Source organism: Microtus pennsylvanicus, chromosome 13, assembly GCF_037038515.1.
Source record: "Microtus pennsylvanicus isolate mMicPen1 chromosome 13, mMicPen1.hap1, whole genome shotgun sequence".
Classification (NCBI taxonomy): domain Eukaryota; kingdom Metazoa; phylum Chordata; class Mammalia; order Rodentia; family Cricetidae; genus Microtus; species Microtus pennsylvanicus.
This window is the reverse complement of record NC_134591.1, coordinates 69,025,953-69,051,331: the sequence shown is the minus strand read 5'-3', so window position 1 is coordinate 69,051,331 and position 25,379 is coordinate 69,025,953. Positions and strand designations below refer to the sequence as shown.

Genomic DNA, 25,379 nt, shown 5'->3' with positions numbered 1-25,379 from the left:
CCTCTGGGCATTTACCTGGAGTGTGTCTAGTCGGGGTTTACACAAAGCCAGGCTCAAGTCGCAGTACAATAGCGATAAATAGAATTTATTTTGTACAACCCTTACTGACATACATGTAGCCACAGGGCTTCCAAAGTGGGTGTTGGGGCATGGCTCCTAATAGTGAACGGATACACACACACGGACGTGGCTCACAGCAGCTATGCCTGGCAGCCCCCGCCACTGCAGTGGTGGGAAGGGGATGGCCTGGACTCCAGACCAGCTGAGACCCCTCAGCCCAGAACGCCCAGGAGCGTGGGGTGGCAGGGTTAAGCTGGGTGCCGGATGAGGAGCCAGGGAGGACCCTCTTCCCAACAGGGGACACTTGGCCATCGTGTGGAGGCAGTGACAGGACGTTGGCAGGTCTGTGGTAAAGCTGGGGGCTCAGGAAAGGTGACAGGTACAACAGCCCCAGCCCTTTAGCCCACCTGGGGCCTCAGGAAGCAGTCGGTATAATAGGAGGTCCCCAGGAGGACTAATGGCCCCCTTCAGGGCGGGTGCATGAAATGGGTCTTCAGTGACCTCTAAAATAGTCTTGTCCACTTGCAGCAGAGATGCCCCGGGAAGGAGAGTGCCTTGCCCAAGGTCCCACAGCAGAAGCCCCACAGGACTCCCTGCTCAGTGCTCCCTCTGAACACTCTGCACACCTGCTGCTTCTACGGTGGAGTGTGTGCTCGCCATGTTCCCTCTCCTCCTACTCTGCTCCCCAGGAGTCCACAAGGGAACCCAGGGGACAGAGGCCCAGGTAGGGGCAATCCAGGGCCAAAGTCCCTGCCCACACCCAGAGCCCCAGTCTGGGGTGGGGGGTGGGGTGACGCTGGCAGCATCCACTCCCAGCTCTGGATGGCTCCGCCCTGCGGAGACAGCCCAGATGGGTGGGCCGGGGGGGTTGGAGGCAGGGGTACCAGGGGCTGGGGTGGCTGTGGGGCAGAGGACCAGCTGCCTGGATGTGGCGCAGCATCTTCTCCTTGTGCTTCTGAGGCCTCATCTGCAGGGAAAGGGAGATGAACTCAGAGGAAGAAGACAACGGACTGGGAGGACCAGGCATGGGCTCCTTCCATCCATGGGTACCCCGGCCTTCCCCATCAAGCTCCCCAACAACTAATAGGCAGAGCTGTGGCGGCACTATGAGCGCCACTGCAAATATAGGGAAACTGAGGCCAAGAAGCACCAAGACTAGCCCTGGTCCCCAGTCACCAAGGCACGAGATTCACCCTCCTTCACCCCATAGGATCCAGTAAGTACTGGCTGACCTGCTCAGTCCCGCCTTCTGATGAGGTGGCAGCTAGCAGCCCTGTGGGGACAGATGCAGCCAGAGGTGGGGGCAGGAGACACAGAGAACCAAAAGTTCATTGGATGAGCCCAAGTCCTCCTGGCCTAGAGGGGCATCCCAGCCGTCGGGGTCCCCTTGCTCCCTGGGTCCCTGTCCCCAATCAGCACTACCCTCTCCCAGGAGAGGTCCCTCATACCATCTGGGGTGTGTGCTGCTCAGATGTTTCCAGTTGGATCTTGATCTCGGGACACGCAGGGTCCCCCGACTTGCCGGCGTCTGGGTGGGGTGATCGTGTGAGGCCTGGGAAAGGGGGCAGGAGGGAGCCACCTCACTGGCCAAGAGGAGGCACCAAGGAGATGCAGGCGTGGATGGGTGGTTGGTAATGGGGTTCCCCAACCCTGCCAAATCCCTCCCTTAGAGATCCTCACTCTTAACTCACCTCCCAGTTACCCTTTATTGTCCTGTGAGACCAGTCCACCTGCCCTGGACCGCTGTCCCATGCTCTGGAGTACAGGACTAGTCCCTGCCCTCTGTGCCCGGCCCTCTCCCGCCCGACGCAGCTATCCTGGTACCTGGAGAGCTGCCCCCGCTCGTGGTGCTCACACTGTCGTCCAGCCATGTGCTGTAGAGGAAGGAGTCCCGCTTATGGGAAGTTCCTGAGGATGACACGCTCTCCTGGGGAAGGGGGGGAGGTCAGCCCCACCCACAACCCCCACCCACCCCCATCCCTTGTTCATTCGGCACACATCTGCGTATGTTCTCCTGGTCCGGGTCTCAGGGATAGAACAGACCCAGTCCCTGACCTCAGGGAGCTTGAAGTCTCAGAGGTCAAGAGGCTGTGAAGAACCCTGTAACTCCTCTCTAGAAGGTCAGTGGGCAGGGCCTGTGTCTGCCAGGGTACAGGCCAGGCCAATAGCAGGTACCCACTAGAAGTTAGTTAGATGAAAACAGCCAAGGTGCCGAAGGTGAGGCCCAGGCCACAGGGAGAGTGTGACTCGGCCTGGCCAAGGGGAGAAGGGAGGAAGATGAGAGCTGTGGGTGCGAAGGCCTGAAGGTGGGATCGGCCCGTGACAGTTAGGGACTGCGGAGGGGCTCAGAATGTCTGAAGGAATGAGACAAGGGCAGAAGGAGCACCTGGGCCCTCGGGGGTCTCTGTGGACAGCACTGGGGAGCCATGGAAAGCTAAGATTTGTCTGCATCTCCCCCCACCAACACCTCAGTCACAGCCAGGGTTATTCCTCTGCCCTAAGCACCTCCAGAGGCCCAAGAGGCCCCATCCCACCGCTGGGGGGGGGGCCCTGATCCCCCAGGCTTCTCACCAGGCCTGTGTCATCGCCGTCCACACCTTCCGTCTCCTCCACCACGCTGGCGAAGCTGCTGGCACTGGATGAGGATCTGGAAAAGCCTTGCAGCGCTTCCGCTCTCTGGGCAGCCGTCTCCACTCTGCCACACAGTGCCGTCAGCCAGCAGCCACGGCGGGCGCTGCCCCTCGTTCCCTTGTCCCCCACTCTCTCCAGGGAAGCTCAGCCAGGAGCCCCCAGCCAAGCACCCTCTGGCTGCCACTACAGCTCTTCCAGCCCCTTATCCTCCATGTTGTCGCCCTCTGGTGGTGGCTCCTCACTGCCCCAGGGACAGTCTGATGGCTTCGGCTTGATACTCAATAACTGTGACGCTTAGTGGCTCAGTCTAGTAACACTCACTGGTCCCCTGAGATAGTCTGCGATTATGGGACCCATCTCACAGACACGGCAGCACAAGAGGGTGGCACTCAGCCTCAGGTCCCTCAGCTAAGGCAGGACAGGGACTTGGGACTCTCACACTCAGGGCCTTTGTGTCTCCTGCCCCAAGTCTTCCCTATTGCAAAAATTCCACAACCCAATTTTGTCCCTGCTCAGCAGTCTGACTCTCCAGCTCATGATGCTGAGACCTTGACCATGAGCTCTTGACCCCCACCCCCACCTCAGGCCTCCCTGCTTCTGGTCCCACCCACTTGCCAGCCTCTCTCAACACCACTCTCTTCATAGGTTTTTCTTCTTCTTCTTTTTTTTTTTTTGTGGTTTTTCGAGGCAGGGTTTCTATGTGGTTTTGGAGCCTGTCCTGGAACTAGCTCTTGTAGACCAGGCTGGTCTTGAACTCACAGAGATCCGCCTGCCTCTGCCTCCCAAGTGCTGGGATTAAAGGCGTGCGCCACCACCGCCCGGCACTTTTTTTTGTTTTTTTTTTTTAGGTTTTTCTTCTATTTCAGATAAAACTCAAAGATCTCCCAGAGCCTCCAGAGCGATAAGCAGGTCTCTGCCCACCTTCTGACCTTGTCCCCACCCCCGCAATGGTCCAATCCCCCAGTTTGCTCCAACTGCCAGCGGCCTTTCTTTCTACCCATCAGACATGCCTCAGGGCCTTTGCACTTGCTGGCCCCTCCCCAGAACCCTATCTCCACCAGGTCCATCAGTTCCTCCCTCGGCTCTCTGTCTAAAGACCCATTAAGGATACCTCCTTCCTTCCTGCACCCCTGCTAGCGACCCTGCTCTCTGTGCAGATATGGTTTGTTAGGTATATTGTCCAGGCCAGCAGCTCTGTGGCATCCACGGGCACACAGCTTGCCACTGTGTTCCGGAATACAGAGTGGGCACAGCGTGCACGAGGCACTCAGCAGAACACCAGAAAACAAATGAGGGACTTCCTCCCCTGAGCCCAGTGGACCTGAAGCCCTACCTGTTCTTAGTTGTGGGCATCTCCGGGGAGCTCTGAGTGGAAGAGTTCTCTGACTTGGGCTCCTGTGAGACATGCCCGCTGTCTGGGGTCTTCTGACCAGCTGGAGGGCTCTCCCTGCAGGGGACACAGGGGCAGTGGGGGGACTCAGTAGAGTAGAATGAGGCCCAGGCTGTGAGGTGTGGTCATGGCATGGTGTGGCCTTAGATGGGGTAGCTGTCCCTTCCTCTCCATGTCACAGTCTCCTAAAGGATGCCCAGCCAGGACTTGGCTACACCAGGGCTTGAGCCCAGGATTTAGATTCTAAGTTCTGGTGGCATGAGACTCGGCTGGCCACTGCCGTGTGCTCATGACAAGGGACCTGCACGACAGCCCCAGGTTGCTGGCTGTTTTCCTATCGCACGCTTCTTGCTGCAATGATGCATCTCAGAGAAGCACATGCTTGGCATGTCCAAGTCTACACAGCTGAAGCAGGCTGAAGACCTCTTCTCTGCTTTCTGGGCTCAGCCTTGCCCACGGGCATTCACAGACGCTGCCAGCCCCTCTCACTGGCTGGCTGGACTGGGCAGGCTGTTTCTCAATCTGAAAGGTGCCAGTCCCAGGGAACCAGTGGAACTACTGTCAAAGCGTTTCTTCCTGAGTGAGAGTTCTCACGGGAGGGTTATGAGGCAGAGAACAGGCGCTGGTCAGGGTGGGCTGGTCAGGGTGGGCTGGTCAGCTAGGTGCCCCTGCAGGTCAGGGTGAGCCAGCAGGCTGAGTGCCCCTGAGAGCCAGGGTGAGAGGTGCGCTGGTACCCATGAAGATCACGGTGGGTGGTAGGCTGGAGCCCCCTGCAAGTCAGGGTGGGCCACCAGGAGTGGGTACCCTTAAGGTCAGAGCTGGCGGCGGCTGGCGCCCCTACAGGTCAGGGTGGGAGATGCGCTGGTACCCATGAAGGTTAGGGTGGGTGGTGGGCTGGTGCCCCCTGTAGGTCAGGGTGGGCGGCGCACTAAGTGCTCTGATGGGTCAGGCTCCCACTCACCCACCTCTTCTCCTGCACCTCCTGTATGTTCTCGATGCCAATGGCGCTGCTGCGGCGGGAGCCAAATGGACCAGACTTCTTCCTTGTGGGGCTCTTCCCAGGGACAATCAGGGACTGTGGGGAGAGACTCCGACTCAGTGCCCACCTGCCTTGCATTCCCAGTGGCCCCACCTCCCCCTGGGGCCCTGCCACCGCGCCCTGAAGCCAACAGGTGATGAGCAAGAAAGGAGAGAAAATGTGCTTTCCGGAGGGAGGGCTGCCTGATAGATGGGCAGGCTCAGAGAGGGCCAGTGCTGCTCCGGAGAACACAGAGCATGGCTGTGCTGGACCTTAGTCCGAGAAGGGCAGGGTTAGGGTTAGGCCACTAGGGTTAGGAGGAAGGACAAATCCTCAGACTCTTGCCCCTGGGCCTCATGGGAGTTGCAGCCTAAAAGTAGTCGTGAGAAAGCAGTGGTAACCCCAGCCCCTGCCAGGGCACCTGCACCCTCAGATTTCAGGCTCTGTCCCCCGAGTAAGGACACCCCCCCTTTACACACACTATGGCGGGAAGCCCGGCATCAGAAGCGTTGGGAGGTAGCAAGTGGTCCCTGTGGGGGTATGAAGGGAGGGACAGGACCTGCAGGCAGCTCGTGGTGTGGAGGGGACACAGGGAGAGAAGGATGGTGCTTCATGCAGAACCGGCAATATTGGGAGACGTGCAGCTGGGCAGAGGGTCTTTGAGTACCAGATCCCGGCAAGGACCCAGTCCAGGTTCTAGGGGCCAGGCCAGGGCCTGGGGACTCTGACCAGGTCCCAGTATCACCAGAGCTGTGGCACTCTGCCCTGCACGCCCTTGGGCCTGTCCCGGGAAGGGGGCAACGTCCCCAATATGGCCTCCGTCCTGAGAGCGAGCAGAGAAGAGCGCGTGCAGGTGCAGGCAGCTCCAGAGCCGCGGCCCCTGGGTGGGATGACAACCTCTTCCACAGCTCCTATGCCTAAGGCGCTGCCCCGGCGTCCGAATCTACTCGCGCTTTTCCCGGGAATAAGCAATGACTGGCGTGGGGCAGAGAGGTACACAGTGGAGGGAGAGAGAACACAGAAGGATGGAGAGAGAGAGAGAAAGAGAAAGAGAGAGAGAGAGAGAGAGAAACAAAGGAAGCAGTGGCAGGTGGGTACCGCAAGAGCACATGACACGGGCAGAGAGAAACCAAGGGGTAGAGAGGGACAGTGGGACACAGTGGGGCAAGGGAGGTGAGACAGGGAGAGTTGGAGGGGGTGCAAGCGGACAGGGGCGAGGAGGAATGGCAGATGGCAAAGGGAGAGAAGGATGAGGAGACAGGAAGGGTAAGAAAAGGAAACCACGTGAAGAGAGGGAGAGTTGTGCAAAAACAAAAACAGAAATGGGTCTGGTTACTGCCACGGCAGGTGCTGCTGGCTTGGTCCTAACCCGGGGCCCCTCCACAGCCACCCCCAGGAGGCCAGGCCACTCCACAGGCACGAAGGGAGGGGCTGAGAACCTGGGTTGGGGAGAAGTTGGGCCAGTTCCTAGATGACAATGGACTTGGTGACCACTGGACAGCAGAGACCTCACTTTGCTCCCCTGGCCAGACCAGACCACACGAGAGATGGTAGGGAGAGGGGAGACTCCCGCCACATGACACAGCCACACAGCACGAAGCACAGAGCCTGGCATGCAGCAGACAGGAAGAGAAGAGTGGGCGGCTGGGTAGGTACACGGATGGATGGACTGGTGGATAAACAGACAGATGAATGGCTGGGAAGATGGATGGATGTGTACGTGGGTGGATGGACAGGTGGGTAGATGGATGCGTGGATGAGTAGTATGATGGGTAGACGTGTTGTTGTATGGGCAGATGAACGGACAGATGCAGAGGTGGGTGGATGGGTAGGTGGATGTATGAGTGCATTAATGGGTAGATGTATGGGAAGGCAAAGGGCAGAGCAATGGGGGCAGTGTCTAATGTGGCCACTAGATGGCGCAAAGCAACTACATCATAACATAGGTTTGTGACATTTGCTGAGGGGGGGGGCAGACTCCTACAGAGCCTGGCAGACAATTAGTAATCATAGAGAAGGGGTTCGTTCAGGAGAAGCCCACAGAAGCCCAGTTCCAGACACATAAAAGACAGTCACAGGCATTGAGGCCCTGGCTGCCACAAACACAGAATGCCGCACAAGAAATGTCCACACAGCAACATACATCCTGACAGACAGCAGGCATCCCCCGATAATCAGGGCTTAGCACACATCACTTGTTCACATAGCAGCCCAAGTCCTGACACACAGTCAGGTGCTCACGCAAAAGCCCAGGGTTGGGGCACAGAGTAGGTGCTTACAGAGTAGGTGCCCACACAGCAGCCCAGTTTCCAACACACAGTAGGTGCCCACACAGCAGCCCGGGGGGGTGGGGGCACATAGTAGGTGCTCACAAAGTCATGTCCACACAGCAGCCCAGGTCCCGACACACAGTGATGCCCACAGCCTGACATACAGTGGTGCTTCCAGAAACCTAAGGCTTGACAGTAAATGCCCACACAGCAGCCCAGGTCCCGACACACAGTGATGCCCACAGCCTGACATACAGAGGTGCTTCCAGAAACCTAAGGCTTGACAGTAAATGCCCACACAGCAGCCCAGTCCCCAGCACACAAAGGACAGCAGGAGTTCAGTAAGGGTCAGGACACAGAGGCTGCAGAAAGTCACACCCAAATAAACAAACGGCCAGGTGGAGAAGGCCAAGGGGGTGGGGAACAGTATCCCAGTATCCTGATTGGGACACTTGGCCATTGAAAATAGTGTCTATACCAAGTCCAGTGCCCATGACGGACACATGAACAACAGGGCCATGGGAGGTGGTAAGGCCAGGCCTTAGGAGGCAGGGGAAACCAAGGGCCCGGGGCGGGGGAACAAGAGGTAGGAGGGCAGGGGAAATGGGGGGACACTCACTATTCCAGCTGCCTTGGCCAGGTCAGGGTTGTTGGGGGTGAAGCTCCCACTGTGGCTCGTAGACACGGTGTTGGGCTTCTTGTTGCTCAGTCCCATGGCATCCATAGACTGGCTCCGGCTCCGGATGACTCTCTGTGAGAGCAGGGGTAGGCGTAAAAGAGGTATGGGCTTTTTGGGGAACCTCAGGGATACACGCATCCGGTCCCTCCCCACCAGTGGCACTCAGGGTGAACCTCGGAAGCCCCACTGCTTTGTGACATAGCAGTTTCCCGGTGTGCCACACAAGAGGCAGGGATACAGAGTGCTTAGGAGTAGCTGGGCTTCGGATGCCTCACCGGCATGTTGTCTCGTGGGTGTCATGAGGAAGACAGGCAATACTGAGTATGTACATAACTGACTGCTCCTCGGGAGCCCTGTGGGACCCTCTTAGGGTTCTTTCCCCTTCTTTCTGTCTATTTCCAGACCATGCTAGACCAAATGCTTCCTCAGGAGCCAGACAGTGTATACAAACTCTGCCATCCAAGCCTTCCACAAGACAGTGGGACTGTCTAATGCGCACATTACCCAGGAGAAAACCTAGGCAGAGGGGAGTCTGGGGCCCATAGGGCCAAATACTGTGCCCTTCCCTGCAGACTCCATTGCCTTGGAGGCATGCTTTGACCTTAATCCAGGGCCCCTACTTAGAACTAGCCAGATGAGAAACTTCTAGATCCTGTGTTCAATCCATGGGTCCCTGGCTCTGGTGGCAGGGCCAGGGCTCTCTAGACCAATTTGTTGGTATCCTTTGTGGGCCACTGGACTAATCTCCCTATAGGAACCCACAGTTCCCAATGCAGCTGAGCCTGGGTGAGGTCACCTCCCACCGGTGGACTTGGAGGAGCAATCACTGCCTAGCATCCAGCACCCAGCAGCTGGTGAGTTCAGGCCCCATCCAAAGGCGGGGGCAGAAGTCCCCTTCCACTTTCTAGCTCTAGTTTGTCCTTGCTCTGGTAGATGGAGCAGGCATTTATACCCACATTATGCTAACCTAACTGTTTTACAAATAATTAAAAAACGTTTGTGCATGATGGGCTGTCACGACCCCCATTTCCCTACTCAACAGATAAACTGAAGTTTGGAGCAATGCCCGAGCTGGTAAGTGGCAGGGCTGAGCTGGAAACACAGGGACTCCATACTCTCAGCTAAATCACATAGTACCAGGGGAGGTCACACAACGAGCTCCCTCTGCAATGTCACCCGGTCCACATATGCCTCCTGAGCCCATTTCTTAGAGACATGACAGACCCCCTCCCCTCTTTTTTGCCCTCAGACTTGGCAGTCACAGTCCGTGACACCAGTGGCTCCTTGCTGCTGTCTGGAGGACTCCAGCCTTTGATGGGGCTCCCAGGTAGACCCTCCCCTGAGTCCCTCCAGCCGTTAACTGCACCCCAAACCAGAGCCCCACTTTATACTCTTCCCCCTGACTCAGACTGCCCAAAGCACAGAGCACATCTCCAGATCTCAATGCACCTGAAAGTGTAGGTCCACCAAGCTACGTCCTAATCCTAGCCACACTTCTAAGCAGAGATACAAGTCCTCAGCCAGACCCGGCCTTAGCTCCATCCCCAGGACTCAGAACAAGACCTGCCCTAACCCACCTCCAGCCACATCTCCCTCACAGAACCCCACCCCCTCAGACCCCAATTCTGGGACTAGGGCCACAGCCCCTCTCCAGGCCCATCCACACCCGGCTGCCTCCAGCTGTCATGCCCCATTCCTTCTCCATCAGCCTCAGCCTGCCCGAGCCCCATCCTGCCAGGGTGGAGCCCAGGGCCTTCACCTTGAAAGACTCGAAGAAGCCACCGCCACCGCTTCCGTTCTCCATCTTATCATCGTCGCCACCCAGGCCCATCATGGACTGGCTGTGGATGTGGAGTTCCTCATAGAGTGTCTCCAGAAGGGCAACACGTGTCCGTTCCTGTGGGTCGGCCATGAGAGACCCCAGAGATCAACCCTTGACCTGGCAATTACAGTCCTAGCTTCACCTACCCTGTGCGAGGCATGCCGAGGTCCTTAGGTACTTGTGCTGGCTTCCCCAATTCTCTAGCTCCCTCCTCCTGCACGGCATCTTCCCCCCTCCAGCCCATGCTGGACACTGGCTTCTGCTGCCTCTCACTTCACCCGTATCTCTGTCCGCCCCAGTCAGCCCCCCAAAGTCAAGGTCTGAGCATGCCTTCTCCCTCCAGGGCGGGGAGCATCCATCCCTCCAGTCCACATTACCTCCAGTTTGGCAAACTTCTCTGCTTTATAGCAAGCATACTCAGCGTTGATCAACTTCGTCAGCAGAAATTCCTGGAACTCAGGCCCCTGGGAGCCCCCAGAGTGGAGGAGACAAAAGGAGGGTCAGAAGAACACTAGAGAAAGGAGCTGAGCTCGGTGAGTCCGACTGGAGCTCCCGAGCCGTGCCCTACTGAGGCCTAAGGTCACCCTCTCCACTCCCAGAGGGCTTCTCCTTGGACTCAGCTCTCTAGCTGGGCACTACAGGGGACTCTGTATCTCTGATGGAACCCCCCAACTTGGGAGGGCCCAGCAGAACATGCAGGGGGAGGGAAGGATCAAACCAAGGTTTGCCATGTGTAGCTAGTGAGGGGTTGACAGGGACATGTGTACACCTCCCCCAAAGAAAGGACAGACCAACCAAGAGAGAAGAGATGAAAGGCCACAGTCAGCTAGTGAAAATGCCAAACAGCCCTGCCGTGTACTCTGTGACCTTGCAGAATAAGTCACAGCATTTATCAAGACAAAGAGAGGCAGCTCAGCTGAAGGGTGAAGGGGAACCTAGATTCCCAGTACAGAGTTGGCCTTCGGGTTCTCCCACTTCAGTCCTGCTCCGGGCCAGGGAAGCAGGGCTGCCTCTCACCTTCCTGAACACAGCAGGGTCCGGGAGGGGGGGCCCAAAGAAGGGCACATCGTCTCTCGCGGTGACAGAGACCTGGAAGGAGAGGAAGCTGTTTCTGTGGGATCCTGAGCCCACCCTACTCACAACATCTAGGACCCCTAAATCGATCCAGGGGGTTCAGGAGGCTCTGGGGCTGCCCAGAGAGGGAACCTTCTAAGCCAGAATTCCAGCTCCTCCAGCCACTGCCCTGAGTCTGCAGGGTGGGGCTGGTCAGGGAACTGCATGAGGACCTGAAAGCTCGGGAGGGGGTAAGAACAGACAGAATGGGAGGTAAGTGGCCCCTCTAAAGAGGGGCCTTCCTTCCTCACAGCCCACAAGCCCTGGGAAGCCCCAATTTCACCTACCTTGTAGAGGGGACCATCGGGGCAGCCCCCCTCTGCCTGCACCACCACGTAGGCGTGCAGAAAGTTGGATGCAATCATGTCTGGCACGAAGGGCGTGTTCTCATCCTGGAAGACCACAGCAACGATGTCGTTTCCAATATGCCGCTTCCGCTGCAACTGAGCACAGGGCCACAGGCGTTCACAGACTGGCCATGCAGGGTGTGGGACGGGGGTGCCCAGAGGGTGTGGGGTTGGAGGGGAGACGGGGCAATCAGAGAGCACACCTAGGGATGTTTGCTCCTGCCCACCCTCAGTATGGCAGACTTGTCTTAAGATTATTCCCGTTTCCTTGGATACCTCTGACAGATGAGAAAATGGAAGCTGAGAGAAGATTGATTCCAAGGCCTCCCAATGCCCTCGGGGACTTGAATCCAGGTCTCGAACCCGGGTCCCACCTCTCAGCCCCTCCCCTATCTCAATCCTATCTCAACACCCGCAAACATACTCCATCACTGGAAAATGAAATTAGTGTTGCTAATAGGGAAAACCAAAAGAAGAAGCCAGTAAGAATAACACAGCTCCATCATTTATAACCCTTTTAGCACCATGGGCTGGGGACCGGAGTCAAGCAGATGCCCTGATGGGAACGCTCAAAACAAGGTAAACTGAATTTTGAGCTTAGGGCTAAGAACATGCCTGAACTCCCTGTTCTTCATGGGACTCCCCACTTCCTTTTGTTAGCAACTTGGCAGCCTGTCATTGTATCTTAAAAGAGGTTCCTAACTCCTGGCTCTAAGTCTCAGGACCCCCAGGTGACCCCACCAAGCCTCTTGTTCCCGCTGTGTAAATCTGCTCTAGTCACATTCCCTCTCCCTTTAACTCATCTACCTTGTAGATGTCATTATTATCATCGCTCCACAGAGACAGAAGCCAGGGCTTTCCTACCTCCCCTCCACCTACAGCCCACCCTGAGGGGGGGAAACAGGGAAACAAGTCATTTCCGCATCTGTATGACAGGGCCGGTGCTGAGGCTGCCGCGATAGACGTGGAACAGACAAGTGGATGGGATCACAGGTGACTGTAGGAAACAGGTAGATGGGTGCCCAGGCTACCTGCTGGGCGTCCCCTTCTGTGTATGGCAGCTTGGTGGACACGTGAAACATGATCTCCTTGTTGCGGAAGTTGCAGTACACGGACTCGGTCCCCGTCTGCCCGTGAGTCACGTCCAGGCCTCCTCGGAACCTGTCCCCAGGCCCCCAAGGCCATGGCTCAGTCTCCAGCTCCAGTCAGGCCTCCCTGGGGCCAGGACGGGGCTCCCTCCCTGCTCAGGAACACGGTCCTATCTGCTCTAGTCATCTGACCCTGGGACTCACCCCTTGAAGTCCTGCAATTTGACTTTCTGGCCCAGAAACTCAAGGAACTCCACGAAGGCGGGGCTTTCCTCATTGGTGCTGAAGAGTTCCTCTTCAGATGTCTGGGGGCCACAGAGAGGGGCAAAGTCGCAAAGCTGCATTTTCTGAGTGACCCTCCCTCAGTCCCACTTCCTCCCAGAGTGGCCATGGGCAGTCCCCAAGCTCCTGGGAAACAGTGAGTGTTCTGGCAGGTGACAGTTGAGACTGGGGGGGCGGGGACGGTGAGCCACAGGCTGGGCCAGGGGAAGGGTGGGTAAACACACCTGCCCCAGCTTCTGATAAATGACTCCGAACTTGAAGTTATTGCTGATAACGTGTTCATCAAAGGTGACGATGAGCCTGGAGGCCTGCGGGAGTGCCAAGTAGTGTGTGCTGGAAGCATCGCTGTGCTCTCCCTGCCTCCACCACATGCAAACACACACACACACACACACACACACACACACACACACACACACACCATCCTCAAAACAAGGTCATAGGGATTCTCTACTGGTCCTCTGCTGCTTGCTTTCAGAGAGCTTCAGTCTTTTGCCTCTGATCAGCATCCTGCAGACCTGTGCAGGCCTGGGACCTGGCTCTGATTCTGTTGGATTTCCAAATTTTACCATGAGCCCTGCCTATTATAGCCAAGGCCACCCCAAACCACTCTGCAACGCTCAGCTCACTCCCTGACACCTCAGCAAACTTCCTCATGCTCCTGAACAGCTCAGCCATCTTGCCTTGGGGCCCCAAGCAAGTGTCCTTCCTCACTCTCAACCTGTTTTCCCCACTGAAACCAAGATGTGGGATTTGATTTCTGAGATCCCTTCCTTCACCTATCAGGATCACAGCCTGATTTAAAATATTCGGCTAGGACACCCACCCCACCCCAGGATATTTCAAGGCCATGTCTTCCAGATGACAGAAGCCACTGCACTTATGCCAGCATCGTCACAGCCATGGGAGCAGCAGGGTGGGGGCTCTAAGTACATCTGTTGTGGGGACGCACTTACAGGGCTATCAGTGTTATTCGGTCTCCCTATATCCTCTAGAAGGCAAGGACCATGGAAAAGAAGTCTAGAGCACAGACTATCCTAGGAAGCTCTCCAGACAACGTGAGATATTCCATGCAGGAGCAAGGCTCCAGGTAGGCCCTCCTTATCTGCAGTGCATCCTTAGGTAAACACAGAACCCTTCTGTGCTTTCTACCGCACACTGTGGGCCATGTATGGTCATCAGGGCAAACAAAGAGGGCCCAGCCACAAAAGGTATCAATAAGTGCTCACTCCTCCTCCTCCCGCTGTCACACACCCTGGGTGAACAAACCAGGGCAGATACCTTGGGGTAGAGCACAGGGTAAAATCGATCCACGTTGACATCTTCACATACCAACTGCAAAAGACCACAGGGAGGGGTGTGAGCTGGGGTCAAGGAGAAAGAAAGGGAGAGACTCTCTGCATCTTGGTAGGCAAGTCTAGGGAAGACAGCAGCGGACAGGAGGGGGGATGGGCTGGTCTGGAAGCAACAGAGAAGAGTGAAAGACTGGGCGCCCTCACTGCTGCTCAGACTGGAGCTCAGAGAACTGGGGCCACCTGGGACCTGTGGGTGCTGTAAAGAGAGCTAGAAGCACAGTGCAGGTACCCAGGACTACACAGGGCAGCATGCATACTGGGTGAGATCAGGGAAGAGGCTGCCCTTAGAAGCAGCTGCCATCAGGCCCAGGGACCCAGGAGGTTCATGGTTTCACCTTTGCCATCTGGACCACATTGGGGAACTCAGTGAGGCAGGAGATGGGAATGACGTCATGGTAGGTCCGACACTTGGTCCTGGGAGGAGAGAGCTACGTTGGTGAGAGACTCAACAGTGGAAAGACTTCAGGGGACCAAAGGTGACAGCAGGGCACCAAGCCTGGCTAAGGCACTACCTTGCTGTGTGGCCTCAGGCAAATTCTTGCTCCTCTCAGGGCCTCCATCAGGAAGGCAGGTACAGGGAGCTGTGCTCGAATTCTAGACCTTAGTCCTCCCTACTGTCTTGGGGTTCCCCCTTCCACTGCCCTTACCTAAGCAGTAGCCGCAGGTGCTCTTGATCCCCGATGACATCGTACTTGAGAGAGAAGACCAGGTGGCCAAGAGCAGTGTCCAGAGAATAGTAATTGAAGTGCTCCTGCAGGAGGGGCAGGGGAAGTGAGGGAGAGGAGGTCTTGGCTTCTGGGAATCAGACAGTCAACTTGGTCCCAAGCAGCAGATACCATGGGCAACAGCAGACTCTGCATCAGATTGATCTGCCCCGTACCAGTTGGGCAGCCTGAGGAGCACCTCCATCACTTTCCTGCTCTATTAGCTGGGAGGGAGGCCACTTACCTGGATGGGGCCCAGAAGTGAGGTACAGAGCCTGGCACTGTGCTCAAGAATGCCTGCTGGGACTTTATCTCTGGCTCCTTATCAAAGTCGGAGCCACCCACATGTACATCTGTGTGTCTGTATGTATATGTATGTATGCCCCAGTCCCTAAGTACCCAGCAATCGCTCTACGAGAAAAGCCAACTAGCCAGGTGGTGGTGGTATATGCCTTAATCCTAGCACTGGGGAGGCAGAGGCAGGCGGATCTCTTGAGTTTGAGGCCAGCCTGGTCTACAGAGGGAGTTCCAGGACAGACAAGGTTATACAGAGAAGTCCTGTCTCAAAAAACCAAAAGAGAGAGAGAGAGAAGGAAGGAAGGAATGAAGGGAGGCAGGGAGGAAGGGAGGGAGGGAAAGAAGGAGGGAGGGAGGGAGGGAGGGAGGGAGGGAGGGAGGGAGGGAGGGAGGAAGGAAGGCAGGAAAGAAGGAAGGAAGGAAGGATCAACCAGATGCCCATGGTGGTAAACACCTGACATTCCAGCCTAGGGAGGCTGAGGCAGGTGATCCCGAGTTCAAGTCCAGATGAGCTGGACAGTGAGGCTGTCTCAAGAAAAAAAAGAATGGTAGGAGGGGCCGGATGGCCCACTAGTTGAGAACATGTACTGTTCTTCTGAGGACCCAATGAGCTCTGTTCCCAGAACCTGTGTCAAATGGCTCACAGCTGCCTGTAACTCTAGGGTCGGGAGATCCAATGCCCTCTTCTGACCTCCACAGAATGAAGGGAGTGGGAAGGGAGGGAGGGACAGAGGCCAACTACCAAGTGTAGGGCACTGAGAGGAAAAGAAGTCAAATAGTTGATTGCCCAACCTGTGGCTCAGTGGTCCCTGAAGTCAAGGCCCGTGAGAAACAGGAAATGATGCATCCTAACTGACCAGGCAGGTTCCTGACATCCTTACCAGAAAAGAGGGTACGAGGGATGCCTATGACAGGAATGGCACCCTCTCTATGGGAACCCAGGCCTTTTGGGGGAACCTTTTGGGAGGGAAATCCCTAAACCCAGAAGTGAGGGGTCGCAGCCCCTGTCTGGCCCTGGGCTCCCCCTGCTGGCTCGGGCCTGGGAGTGGAACTGCTCAGCCACACCCGCCCTGAGAATCAATCACCCTGGAAATGAATCTTGTTTAAACATGAACGTTGCGTTTGGAGGCAGGGTGGAGAAAGAGGCAGGGCTGGGGGGTGTGCCCTCGAATTTGCAGTGCCCCTGAACTAGGTCTGTTGAATGGACCCAGACCCACAGATCCCATTGAACCCAGCCTAGGCACAGGGTGGAGAAAACCCCAAGATGTCTGACATAGATGATCTGTCCATAGAGGAGTGGCAGACACTTGGCCAGGAAGTCCAGGGGCAGGGAGTTCCCCACTAGGCTGGAGGAACTCTAGAGACACAGTGGGAGGTAGGATCATGGTCTCAGGAGATTGGTCCCTAAGGCCACCCTCACAGCCTCTTACCACCAACATGTGGTTCCTATACTGGGCACTGCCCCTTCCCTAGCCACCCCGACTCCTCCCCTCTGTCCTATTGACCTAACCCTGGTCACCACAGCCCCCTCTTGTTCTTTATACCTGCTGTACCGAAGACCCCTGCTCCACCCAGCACTGTGACACCTCCGGTAAACCTTAGAGTGCCAACTATGCCAGGCTCACAGTCCCTGACTCCTAGACACAGCTGAGAGCACTGGACAGTGGGCACTGGAATGAAGGTCCCCCTCCCTCTGCCCCAGGCTCGGCCAGGAGGTAGAATCGAGTGCTATTCTCTGGCTCCGTCCCCAGGCAAAGGCTGGAGCTTCAGCCTGCTTGGTTAGTCACCACACTGTGAATCGCCCCACCCACCCCCAACCAGACAGCACCAGTGATTTCCTAGAAGCAGCCTAGTGCCCTGGGTCCATACTGAGGCCAGCTTCTCAATTATGCAAGTGTGCTCCTTCTTCCATTAAGTGCAAGTATACACACACACCACACACACACACACACACACACACGGCTTGACTGGGAGTCTCATCTTCCTGAACATCTTTTTCTCTTTTCTTCCGAGATAGGGTTTCCCTGTGTAGCTTTGAAGCCTGTCCTGGAACTAGCTCTTATAGACCAGGCTGGCCTCGAACTCACAGAGATCCGCCTGCCTCTGCCTCCCGAGTGCTGGGATTAAAGGCGTGTGCCACCACGGCCCGACCTAGTGAATGTCTGTGAGAGCTGGTTCAGTTCTAGGCTCAATAACTGATCTTGACCAAGTCACCTCACTGAGTTTGGCTTCCTCTTCCGCGAGAGCAGCGGGGAGCAGGTAGGTGTGGTGGCGGCTACCATCAACCACACGGTTATGTGCCTTGCAGGCTCCTGTCTTAGCCCCATTTTTACAGATAAGGAAGCAGTTGAAGAAGGTTAAATAAAACGCCCAAGATAATGCGACCAAACCAACAGAAGGAGGATCCACCATTTGTACCCCAGAGTCTGCAGCACGGGTCTATTTCATGGCACACCAACAGCACCCAGTGTAATGTGGTCCCAGCACGGGTCCTCAACTCCCACCCAGTAACTTTTTCGTTTTGTTTCTGTTGGACAAGATCTTGCTTTGTGGCCTAGGTAAGCCTTCAACTTCCAGTGATCCTCCTGCCTCAGATTCCCAAGTGCTGCAATTTCAGGCCTCGCCATCCCCAGCTCACACCTGATAACTCTGGAGCGTGACTGCCTTGCTCAGTACACACTCCACAGAGTGCCACCGTGGGTGTCTGTCTACGGAGCAGTTACCGGGCAGAGTCCCTGCCCCGAGGCTGTGGTGACAACCATCCAAGTCAGACTATGACACTCCTATCTTCCCAGCCCCTCCCCTGGCTGCTGAGGGCCAGGTCTGGATCGATTTTGTTTTCCATACCTAGAGCTCAGTGCAAGACCAGGTATGCAGCTGGGGCTTGTGATCTGTTCATGCTGGAAAGCACTTACGTGGTTGGAGATGCCATTCAAAACCCTTCACTAGCATCTCCTCATTAAGGCTTCCCAGCAACCATGTGAGATGGATGTCATAATTGCCATTTTTACAGATGGGGAAACTGAGGCTCCCAGTAGATAACCTAGCTAAGGCACAAACCATGATGGGGTCTCTTTTCTTGACAACCATGCTAGACTGCCTTTTGCAACATCTGTCGAGTGAATCAATGAATCTGAGACTCAGAATTCTGGGATACTGACCTAGCTTCATGAGACTCAGAATTCTGACCTAGCTTCAGCCTAACGCCACCTCCTGTGGGACCCAGCCTCCCACCCCAGCCAGTCACTCACCTTGCCCAGAAAGTGCTTCCGGTAGATGCGCGCTGTCGGGTTGCACTCCAGTTTGACCTTGGTGGTGGGAGACTGCAGAGGCTCTGTCTCAGGGATGCTGGTGATTTCATGATTGGTGCCTTCAATCCAGTAGCCCCCAAACTGGGGCAGGAGGATGAGGGGGAAGGGCCCTTCTCGCCCCAGAACCTAGAGGGGGACTCAGCTGAGAGATACTCCACACAGCACCCACTAAAGCCCCAGGGCAACCTCTCAACCCAGATCCAGGACTAGCAGGCACTATGGGACAGTCCAGGGCTAGGAGACCCAAGGCTCTTGTCTACCCCTTTGGGGAACCTGCTTGGTTCCTTACCTCTCAGCACTACGCAAAGGGTGGGGGAGAGGGGGAGAGAGAGAGGGTGTCCCAGGGCCATGGAATGAAACGTGGGCGAGAGGCCTCAGATTCAAACAACCCCGGAACTCTCAGGACTGGAAAGTGAGTTTCCATAAGACAGCCCTGCATGAGGGCCTCCCAGGGTCATGGTAAGGGAGGGTGCGGGACTGAGGCTGGTACCTCATGGACACTTGGGTAGGGAATGTAGTCCTCCTCCGTCTGCAAAATATAAACAAACCACGGAGCAGCTGAGGTGAGGCTTTACCCTTTACACACACACACATGCACACACACAGAGACACGTACGCATGCACACACGTGCTTGTTCAAAGGCTCCCTGAGTCTGATGTCTTTAGAAGCTTTCTGCCAGGGACAGAGGCAGTACTCCAAGTAGGACCTCAGAACCCACATTCCTACCAAGCTCCTGGTGGTACCAGTCTAAGGACCGCTCTGAGACCCCAGCCCTGAATGAAGCGGCAGGCTTATAGCCCAGCACATGCCTGCAGCCTGGAAACCTTCCCCTGGGTCCAGGCACATTCTCTAGGGGAGTCTCGAATCAGAGGACCCGTGCTGAATGAAGCAGGGGCTCCCAGGCCAATAAGGAAACACAGCCATGTGATGGCAGCCACCTTTGCAGCAACTCGGCTCGAGCATTGGTATGAGGTGGCCTGGAGGGGCAGGCACCTGCGGTGAGGCAGGAGGGCAGCAAGAGCTGGCTTGAGAGCTTTCCAAGGTCAGGGCAAGGCCTTACCAGCTGCTGAATTCCCAGGGCCAGGTGCCCTGCTCAGCAACACTGGCACACAGAGGCAACTGGGACCCTCTTCCTAGACCCTCCCCAGCCCAGGAGAGTGACTGCCCAGAGTCCCGCCTGGCCCACTTACTTTGAGAGGTGGTGGGAAGGAGCATCGCTGTTCATCCATCCTGCTGCCCTGCAAGAGAAGGTATGTCGTTACCCTTCTGCCGTGCCTGCCACCGGGAGCCCTTCCTGGGCTGAAGTCCTAAGACAGATGCCCATGTATGTAAGGGCACTTGCGGAATGGGGTGTTGACCAGCTCGTTCCTCAGGCATCCCCGTGGTGATGAGATCAGGGAGGTACAGCAGCAGAGAGGAGCTGGGGGCTCTGTGCAGGAAAACACGTGCTGCTGGGAGTGGGGGCAGGGAAGCATACTCAGGCATGTGGTGTGTGTGTGTATGCGTTTGTAGGGCGGGGCTAGTGCATCAAGAGATACATGGAGGGGAAGGAGATGGAAGAGAGGGAAGTCGAAGAGGCAAAGAAACTGCAGGGATAGGAGCCGAGTCAGAGAGTTGACATGAAGGAGGCTCCAGAGCTTTCTTCAAGCCACCCCCACTCTACCCCATTACCCTTTGCTCCCATCCAGACACTCACCCATGCCGCAGACAGAGCAGAGTTTGGAAGTGGAGGGTGAGCAGGGGTGAAACAAGGGGCAGGACTGCACCCCAGGCTGCCTGGCTCACTAATGCTCCCCCACTTGCATGTATGCGTCTATCCCCTCCTCCATCCTGCATGGGGTTGCTGCACGGGAGCCTGCCAGGACTCTGATGAGCTATGTTTGTATCTACCTGTGGGGATGACTTGGGAGTTGGGACCCTGGATGAGTTCACAGAGAGGAGGCAGGTAGGGGACTGCCACGTTTAGACCAGCCCACTCTGGGGCTCCCTGACCCATCCTTACCTGCATCTTTTCAATCATCTCAAACAGATCTGTGTTCTGCAATAGAAAGGGGAGCGAGGTCAGTCCCCAGGGAAGCCCAGCTGCTACTATCAAGCCTGAAATAGGCTCTAGCCACCCAGCCGGCCTGGTCCTCTCATTAGGTACCAAGAGGAGAGCGACCAGGACTTTGTGGGAGGGGTTTTGGAAGGCTAACCCCCCCGAGTTTGGCCAGTTTGGGCACCTAGTGGGGTGAGCCCAGAACCTAGGTCCTGGGTCTCTGGCAGATGTCCCACTCAGTTTGCTTTCTTGAAGGATGAGGAAGTTATTTGAGAAGATACATCTTCCCTTCTGCCAATACAAAGGCATCAGTTCCAGGATTGGCATATGGACCCCTGAGAGCCCCCAGGACCTAGCCCTAGAGCCAAGACCCATGAGGCACGGAGCGAGGGTCTGTGGTTCCACCAGCATTCAGGAAGAGAGCCAGTTCACCAGTGCCCAGGCCAGACAGCCCTCCCTATAAGCAGTGTGGACAGGGTGGGGAGAGATGCTGGGCTGCCATTGGTCCTTCACCTGTGCACGAGCCTACATGTACAAGCTGGCCTGTCAAGGCGAAGCAGGAAACACAGAGGGTTAATGCAGCGTCTGGCAGCTGCTTGGCAGCATGGGCCTCTCCACCACCAACTCCCTTCTGAGTCTTCCTGGAAGGCGCATCCCTACCGGATGGAGACTGGCAGCTTGGGGGCCCGGCCTGGGAAGCCCCCAGAGTCTCCAGCGCAGCCTTCCCCACCCCCTAGCTCTTCCAAGGTTCAACTCAAGCAGTTCCTACTGCCCAGGAGGAGGCATCTGAGCTCACACACATGGGTTAATGTTGTGTACCAGGAGACACACACTCTGTCTGCAGGACAGACACAGGCCTGCGCACCAAGATTTGAACTGCAGCAGGCCTACCTTTTGCATGTCAACACACACACACACATACAGATCCATATGGAGCCTGTGCATGTCAACACACACAACACACACTCAGGTCCACGTACCTGAGATTCACGGATATGCAAACCCACACTGTGCAGCCTGCACCCCAGTAACTGCACACGCAAACACAGGAATTCTCCTGGCTGAGACCAGGAGACACACTGGCATGGGCCGGGACAGCCAGGTGCTCAGGGAAACAGACAGAGAATTCCAGGCATCATTGCCAGGATCAAGGCATGCTGAACAACAGACCCAAGCAGCATCTTACATTGCACACAAGAGTTCTAAGAAGAGGAAGAGGAATCCGGCAACTGCCAGGGTTGTTAAGCCCCATGGGGTCCTGAGTACAACCACCCAACACCCCTCAAGTAAGTCGTGAAGGTCACAGAACTTTTAAGCCCCCATGTGCACAGTCTGAAGCCTGCTGGTAGAACAAGACCCTGTACCATGGTCACCTGTGGCCACACCCTATACCTCTGAGTTTGGAAGAACAGATCCTACTGGTAGTTTGACAGACAGCACAGACAGACATACACTACAGTCCAGGAAGACAAACACACCTGTCAACTCGACTCAGTGTTACAACACTGCCTCCATCTGTTCAGGGGTCAGCCAGCCTCTGACCTACCCCTTCCAAAGAGACCCAGCCATGAGCTCAGGGGGTGAGGAGATCCCCTGAAAGTGACCAAACAGCCAGGCACAGTGAGACATCACAAACTGCTGCACCCGAATCACAACTACATAAACACTGACACATGGTACTGTCAGCCAGAGCGTACACACACAGCAACAAGTAACACCCACAGTTACAGCCCCACAGGCAGTAGCAGACGCCCTGACACATGGCAAAGGAAGGCTGGGAGTGGTGTGGCCAGAAACCGGGCATCCCACCTGAGCAAAAGCCACCACAAATTCACCCGGTGATACCTGTACCCCATCCCTGTAGGGAAGGCTGCAGGTAGTCCCAGTACGGTCATACACACACACCCAGTGCCACTGCAGCCCACGGCCACAGTGTCCTCACGTCTGTCCCACAGGCAGCTGTGGAAAACTGCCCATAGGACTGGGGTGCTCCGTGTGGTACCGGTGTCAGTCCAAATGCGCTCACATCCATCGTGATGGGGGCCCGGGCACAGCCTGCCGGACTTGGGATAGTCGGGCAGAATGGTGGCTTAGGGTCCCCCATCGGCCAGGCCGCCCCTGCCAGCGTCCTCACCTGCCAGCCGGCCACAGCCGGCAGCGAGCCCCTCCGTGGACGGCCTTGGGACGCTGGGGGCCGCGGCTGCGCCATCCTGAGCCCCAGCCCCGGCGGCGGCGCTGCAAGCCGGCCCGGCCGCGGGGCCCCGTAGCCGAAGCTCGGAGATCCCGTCCCGCCGTCGCTCTGCCTTCTCTGGGCTCGCCCCGCGGCCGGGCCCGAGGGGGCGGGGCGCCAGGTGCGGGAGGCGCGGGCGGGGGCAGGACGTCTAGACCACGCCCCCTCATGGGGGCGGCCCGGCTAGCGGCCTGGGACACTGCGCCTGCGCGCAGGAAGCCTTGGGCACTTATGTTAGCAGCTGTGTCTTCCCAGACTAGGAGACCCTGCCTGGGGCTTCAAGGACAAGGTTCTTGGGACAGCTGTGCCCAGGGAATGCAAAAGTCCTGGAGACTGGGATTAACTTGAACACTTCCTTAGCCGGACCCTTTTGCGCGTCTCACCATCTTCCCATAAGGCTATCCTTATTAGGCAGATAAGAAAACCGTATTCCAAGAGGTGCAATAGTTTATCGGGGACCACACCACTAGGAAAACCAGGGATCCCTAGCCTAGAGCTGCCTCATCCTCACCTCTTCTCCCTCAGCATCCGATCCTGCCTGACCCTGGGGAGCGGGGAAGCCTGGGGAGGAGAGAAAGGACGCGCGAACTCTAGGGCAGGTATTCTATAGTTTAGGTCCTTCAGGGTCTAGCTCTGGCCTTGCTACCACTTGCAGGATATATAAGGGAGTCTCTGGCACCTCTATTGGCCCAATTCGCCACCCAAAGTACAAGACCTCTTGAGTCTTCCCATCTGACACTGCTGTCCTTGTGTCTTGGGCTGGTGCCGCTACTTTGCAGTGGGGACAGGCCCCAGCCATTCCACCCATCCTCTAGACAGAGCCTGGAACATTCTGGGTGTTGCAGGGGCAGGGCTGTCTCCAGCTGGGGCCAAACCTACAGCTTCCCAGAAGTACTGCCCACTACCCAGGGCTGGGGAGCTCCTGCAAGGCAGGCAGGCAGGCACTTTCCTTTCCCTCCCAGACCTGGCCCCAGGTCAGGCTTGGGCCCAGAGAGCCAGCGGGAACACCAGCGATGTACATTCCAGACACCAAGTAGCTTCGGCTTTAATAATTAACAGCAGCAAATATTGATTTACGCAACCACTTCCAGACCTGCACACTTCCGGGCACCCATCACCATGCAGCCAGAGGAACATCCTTTCCCACACTGGCCCTGGGGGAGGCCGAGCCTGCTCAGATCACCAGCGATATGTAGGCCAGGTAGAGAGAGAGTGCTGTGCACGCTTCTAGTGTGTGTGCGTGTGCAAATCCGAGGCCAGTTGTGGCTGTACGTGACATACTGCGTTTCTGTAGCACAGAAGTGTGCGGGCGGGTTGGAAGGGGTGGGTAAGGGTGCTTACTGTCCATCTCCTTCAAGTGTTCATGTGCAAGTGTGAATAGGCTATATAGATCTATGCTTGTGTCTGTCTGTCTGTCTGTCTGTGACCTAGCCCCCGGTATCTAGGTATAGATAGGCCAAGTATATGCACTTGTATGTAGATTTTACAGTCCCCGAGTCCTGCAGAGGGCAGCTAAAGTCTATTCGAATGTTCTTCTCAAAGAGAAGAGAATTCTCTTACCCAGCCCTGACAATGCAGGTGGACTGTTAGCTCCTAATACTTTTACAGGCCTCGCCCAGTGGCGAGCTGGCAAAGCCGATAGAAGAGACACTGTCTACTCTATGTTATAGGTGGAACTTGCCCTTATGCACAGGGAGGTCATGTGCTCCTCAAACTGGTTCCAGTACTATTAAAAATATGTACAGATATAGGGTGCTGAGGAAAACTGGAGACTATCGCAGACCTGGCTTCAGCAGCCAGTAACCTGCCGGGAGCCCCAAAGGAATCACTCAGGGTCTGGGAGCTGATTTCCTGCCCTGTCAACAATTTACAGGATGGGTTCTCATTTGGGAGAGCCCTGGAATGCCGGAATAGGATAGTCTGGAGCTCACTGAGCTGTGTCAGCCCAATTGGAAAGTGGCAGCCAACTGGGTGGAGGCCAGATGATCAATGGTAATCAGAAGGGCCCACCGTGGGCTGTGTGCGGCACAAGGCTCCAAGGACATGCTACATCTACATCCATCGTCCTTCCTAGATGAAAAGACCAAAGGCCAGATGGGACAAATAAGAGTCCGGTGCCCAGGGGAAGACCTCACGCATAAATCCAGCTGCTTGAGCAAGTCACTGCCATCAAGTCTGTTTACTGAGGACCCTTGTGGCCCTGGCTGGGGCTGCCCACCAGTAAAGATAGGCAAGGGTCCCAGGAGGCTCGTATGTGACTTAGAGCACCCCTGCTTGGAATTTCTATGGAGATATCAGTCCTTAGATAACATTCCTTGGTCCTTTGTCCTCCTGGCCTAGGAAAGGTCTTATCCCAGAGCTCCGGAGGAGGTCCCTGGCAGAGCCTTCCTGGCTGTGTAACTCTGGGGAAGACCCCTACACATCTCCGAGCATTTAGATCCTATTCGGGAGCAGGCTCCCTGCCTGAGGTTGGTGAAAGGACCACGTGGCAAGGGCTTTAGTCATTGCGGAGAGCATCCTGCCACAGCAAGGGTTCGTCCCCTGCACAGGAGAGTCCATCAGCCACAGACTGGCCAGAAAGCACCAGCTGGTCCTGGCCCCACAGCATCTATCCTGCAACCCTTTGGGCAAATAACAGTATCACTGAACTCGGATTTGGATAGCCGTGGCTACAGCACAGACAGAGTGACTAGCTGAGGGACAGAGAGACGCTACAGGCAAGATACTAAGTACAAAGCAGCAG

The 25,379-nt window shown here is 56.4% G+C and overlaps 1 protein-coding gene across 25 annotated transcripts in view; it reads right to left on the bottom strand.

Moving 5' to 3' along the window:
• Nucleotides 1-64: 64 nt before the first annotated feature.
• Rap1gap (RAP1 GTPase activating protein) overlaps nucleotides 65-25,379 on the bottom strand; it is a 62,523-nt gene continuing 37,208 nt past the window's right edge. For 2 of the 25 annotated variants that reach the window (XR_012907563.1, XR_012907558.1), the window contains exons 3-25: nucleotides 20,371-20,406; nucleotides 19,559-19,606; nucleotides 18,858-18,896; nucleotides 18,308-18,493; nucleotides 14,703-14,806; nucleotides 14,391-14,469; nucleotides 13,982-14,035; nucleotides 12,925-13,008; nucleotides 12,623-12,723; nucleotides 12,362-12,491; nucleotides 11,271-11,426; nucleotides 10,888-10,959; nucleotides 10,248-10,334; nucleotides 9,808-9,945; nucleotides 7,989-8,120; nucleotides 5,997-6,074; nucleotides 5,047-5,156; nucleotides 4,025-4,138; nucleotides 2,632-2,755; nucleotides 1,885-1,987; nucleotides 1,509-1,643; nucleotides 1,293-1,333; nucleotides 65-1,027 (exon numbers count right to left, since the gene is read on the bottom strand). Coding sequence is in view for 15 of the 25 variants with exons in the window: in XM_075946742.1 (XP_075802857.1) it covers nucleotides 1,297-1,333; nucleotides 1,509-1,643; nucleotides 1,885-1,934; nucleotides 2,632-2,755; nucleotides 4,025-4,138; nucleotides 5,047-5,156; nucleotides 5,997-6,074; nucleotides 7,989-8,120; nucleotides 9,808-9,945; nucleotides 10,248-10,334; nucleotides 10,888-10,959; nucleotides 11,271-11,426; nucleotides 12,362-12,491; nucleotides 12,623-12,723; nucleotides 12,925-13,008; nucleotides 13,982-14,035; nucleotides 14,391-14,469; nucleotides 14,703-14,806; nucleotides 18,308-18,493; nucleotides 18,858-18,896; nucleotides 19,559-19,606; nucleotides 20,371-20,406; nucleotides 22,541-22,615 (2,169 nt within the window). In the remaining 10 variants the exon portion in view is untranslated. Of the gene's footprint in view, nucleotides 1,028-1,292; nucleotides 1,334-1,508; nucleotides 1,644-1,884; nucleotides 1,988-2,631; nucleotides 2,756-4,024; nucleotides 4,139-5,046; nucleotides 5,157-5,996; nucleotides 6,075-7,988; nucleotides 8,121-9,807; nucleotides 9,946-10,247; nucleotides 10,335-10,887; nucleotides 10,960-11,270; nucleotides 11,427-12,361; nucleotides 12,492-12,622; nucleotides 12,724-12,924; nucleotides 13,009-13,981; nucleotides 14,036-14,390; nucleotides 14,470-14,702; nucleotides 14,807-18,307; nucleotides 18,494-18,857; nucleotides 18,897-19,558; nucleotides 19,607-20,370; nucleotides 20,407-22,540; nucleotides 22,725-25,379 lie in introns of those variants that run through there. The other 23 variants (XR_012907565.1, XR_012907560.1, XM_075946748.1 and 20 more) reach the window with 14 other exon arrangements.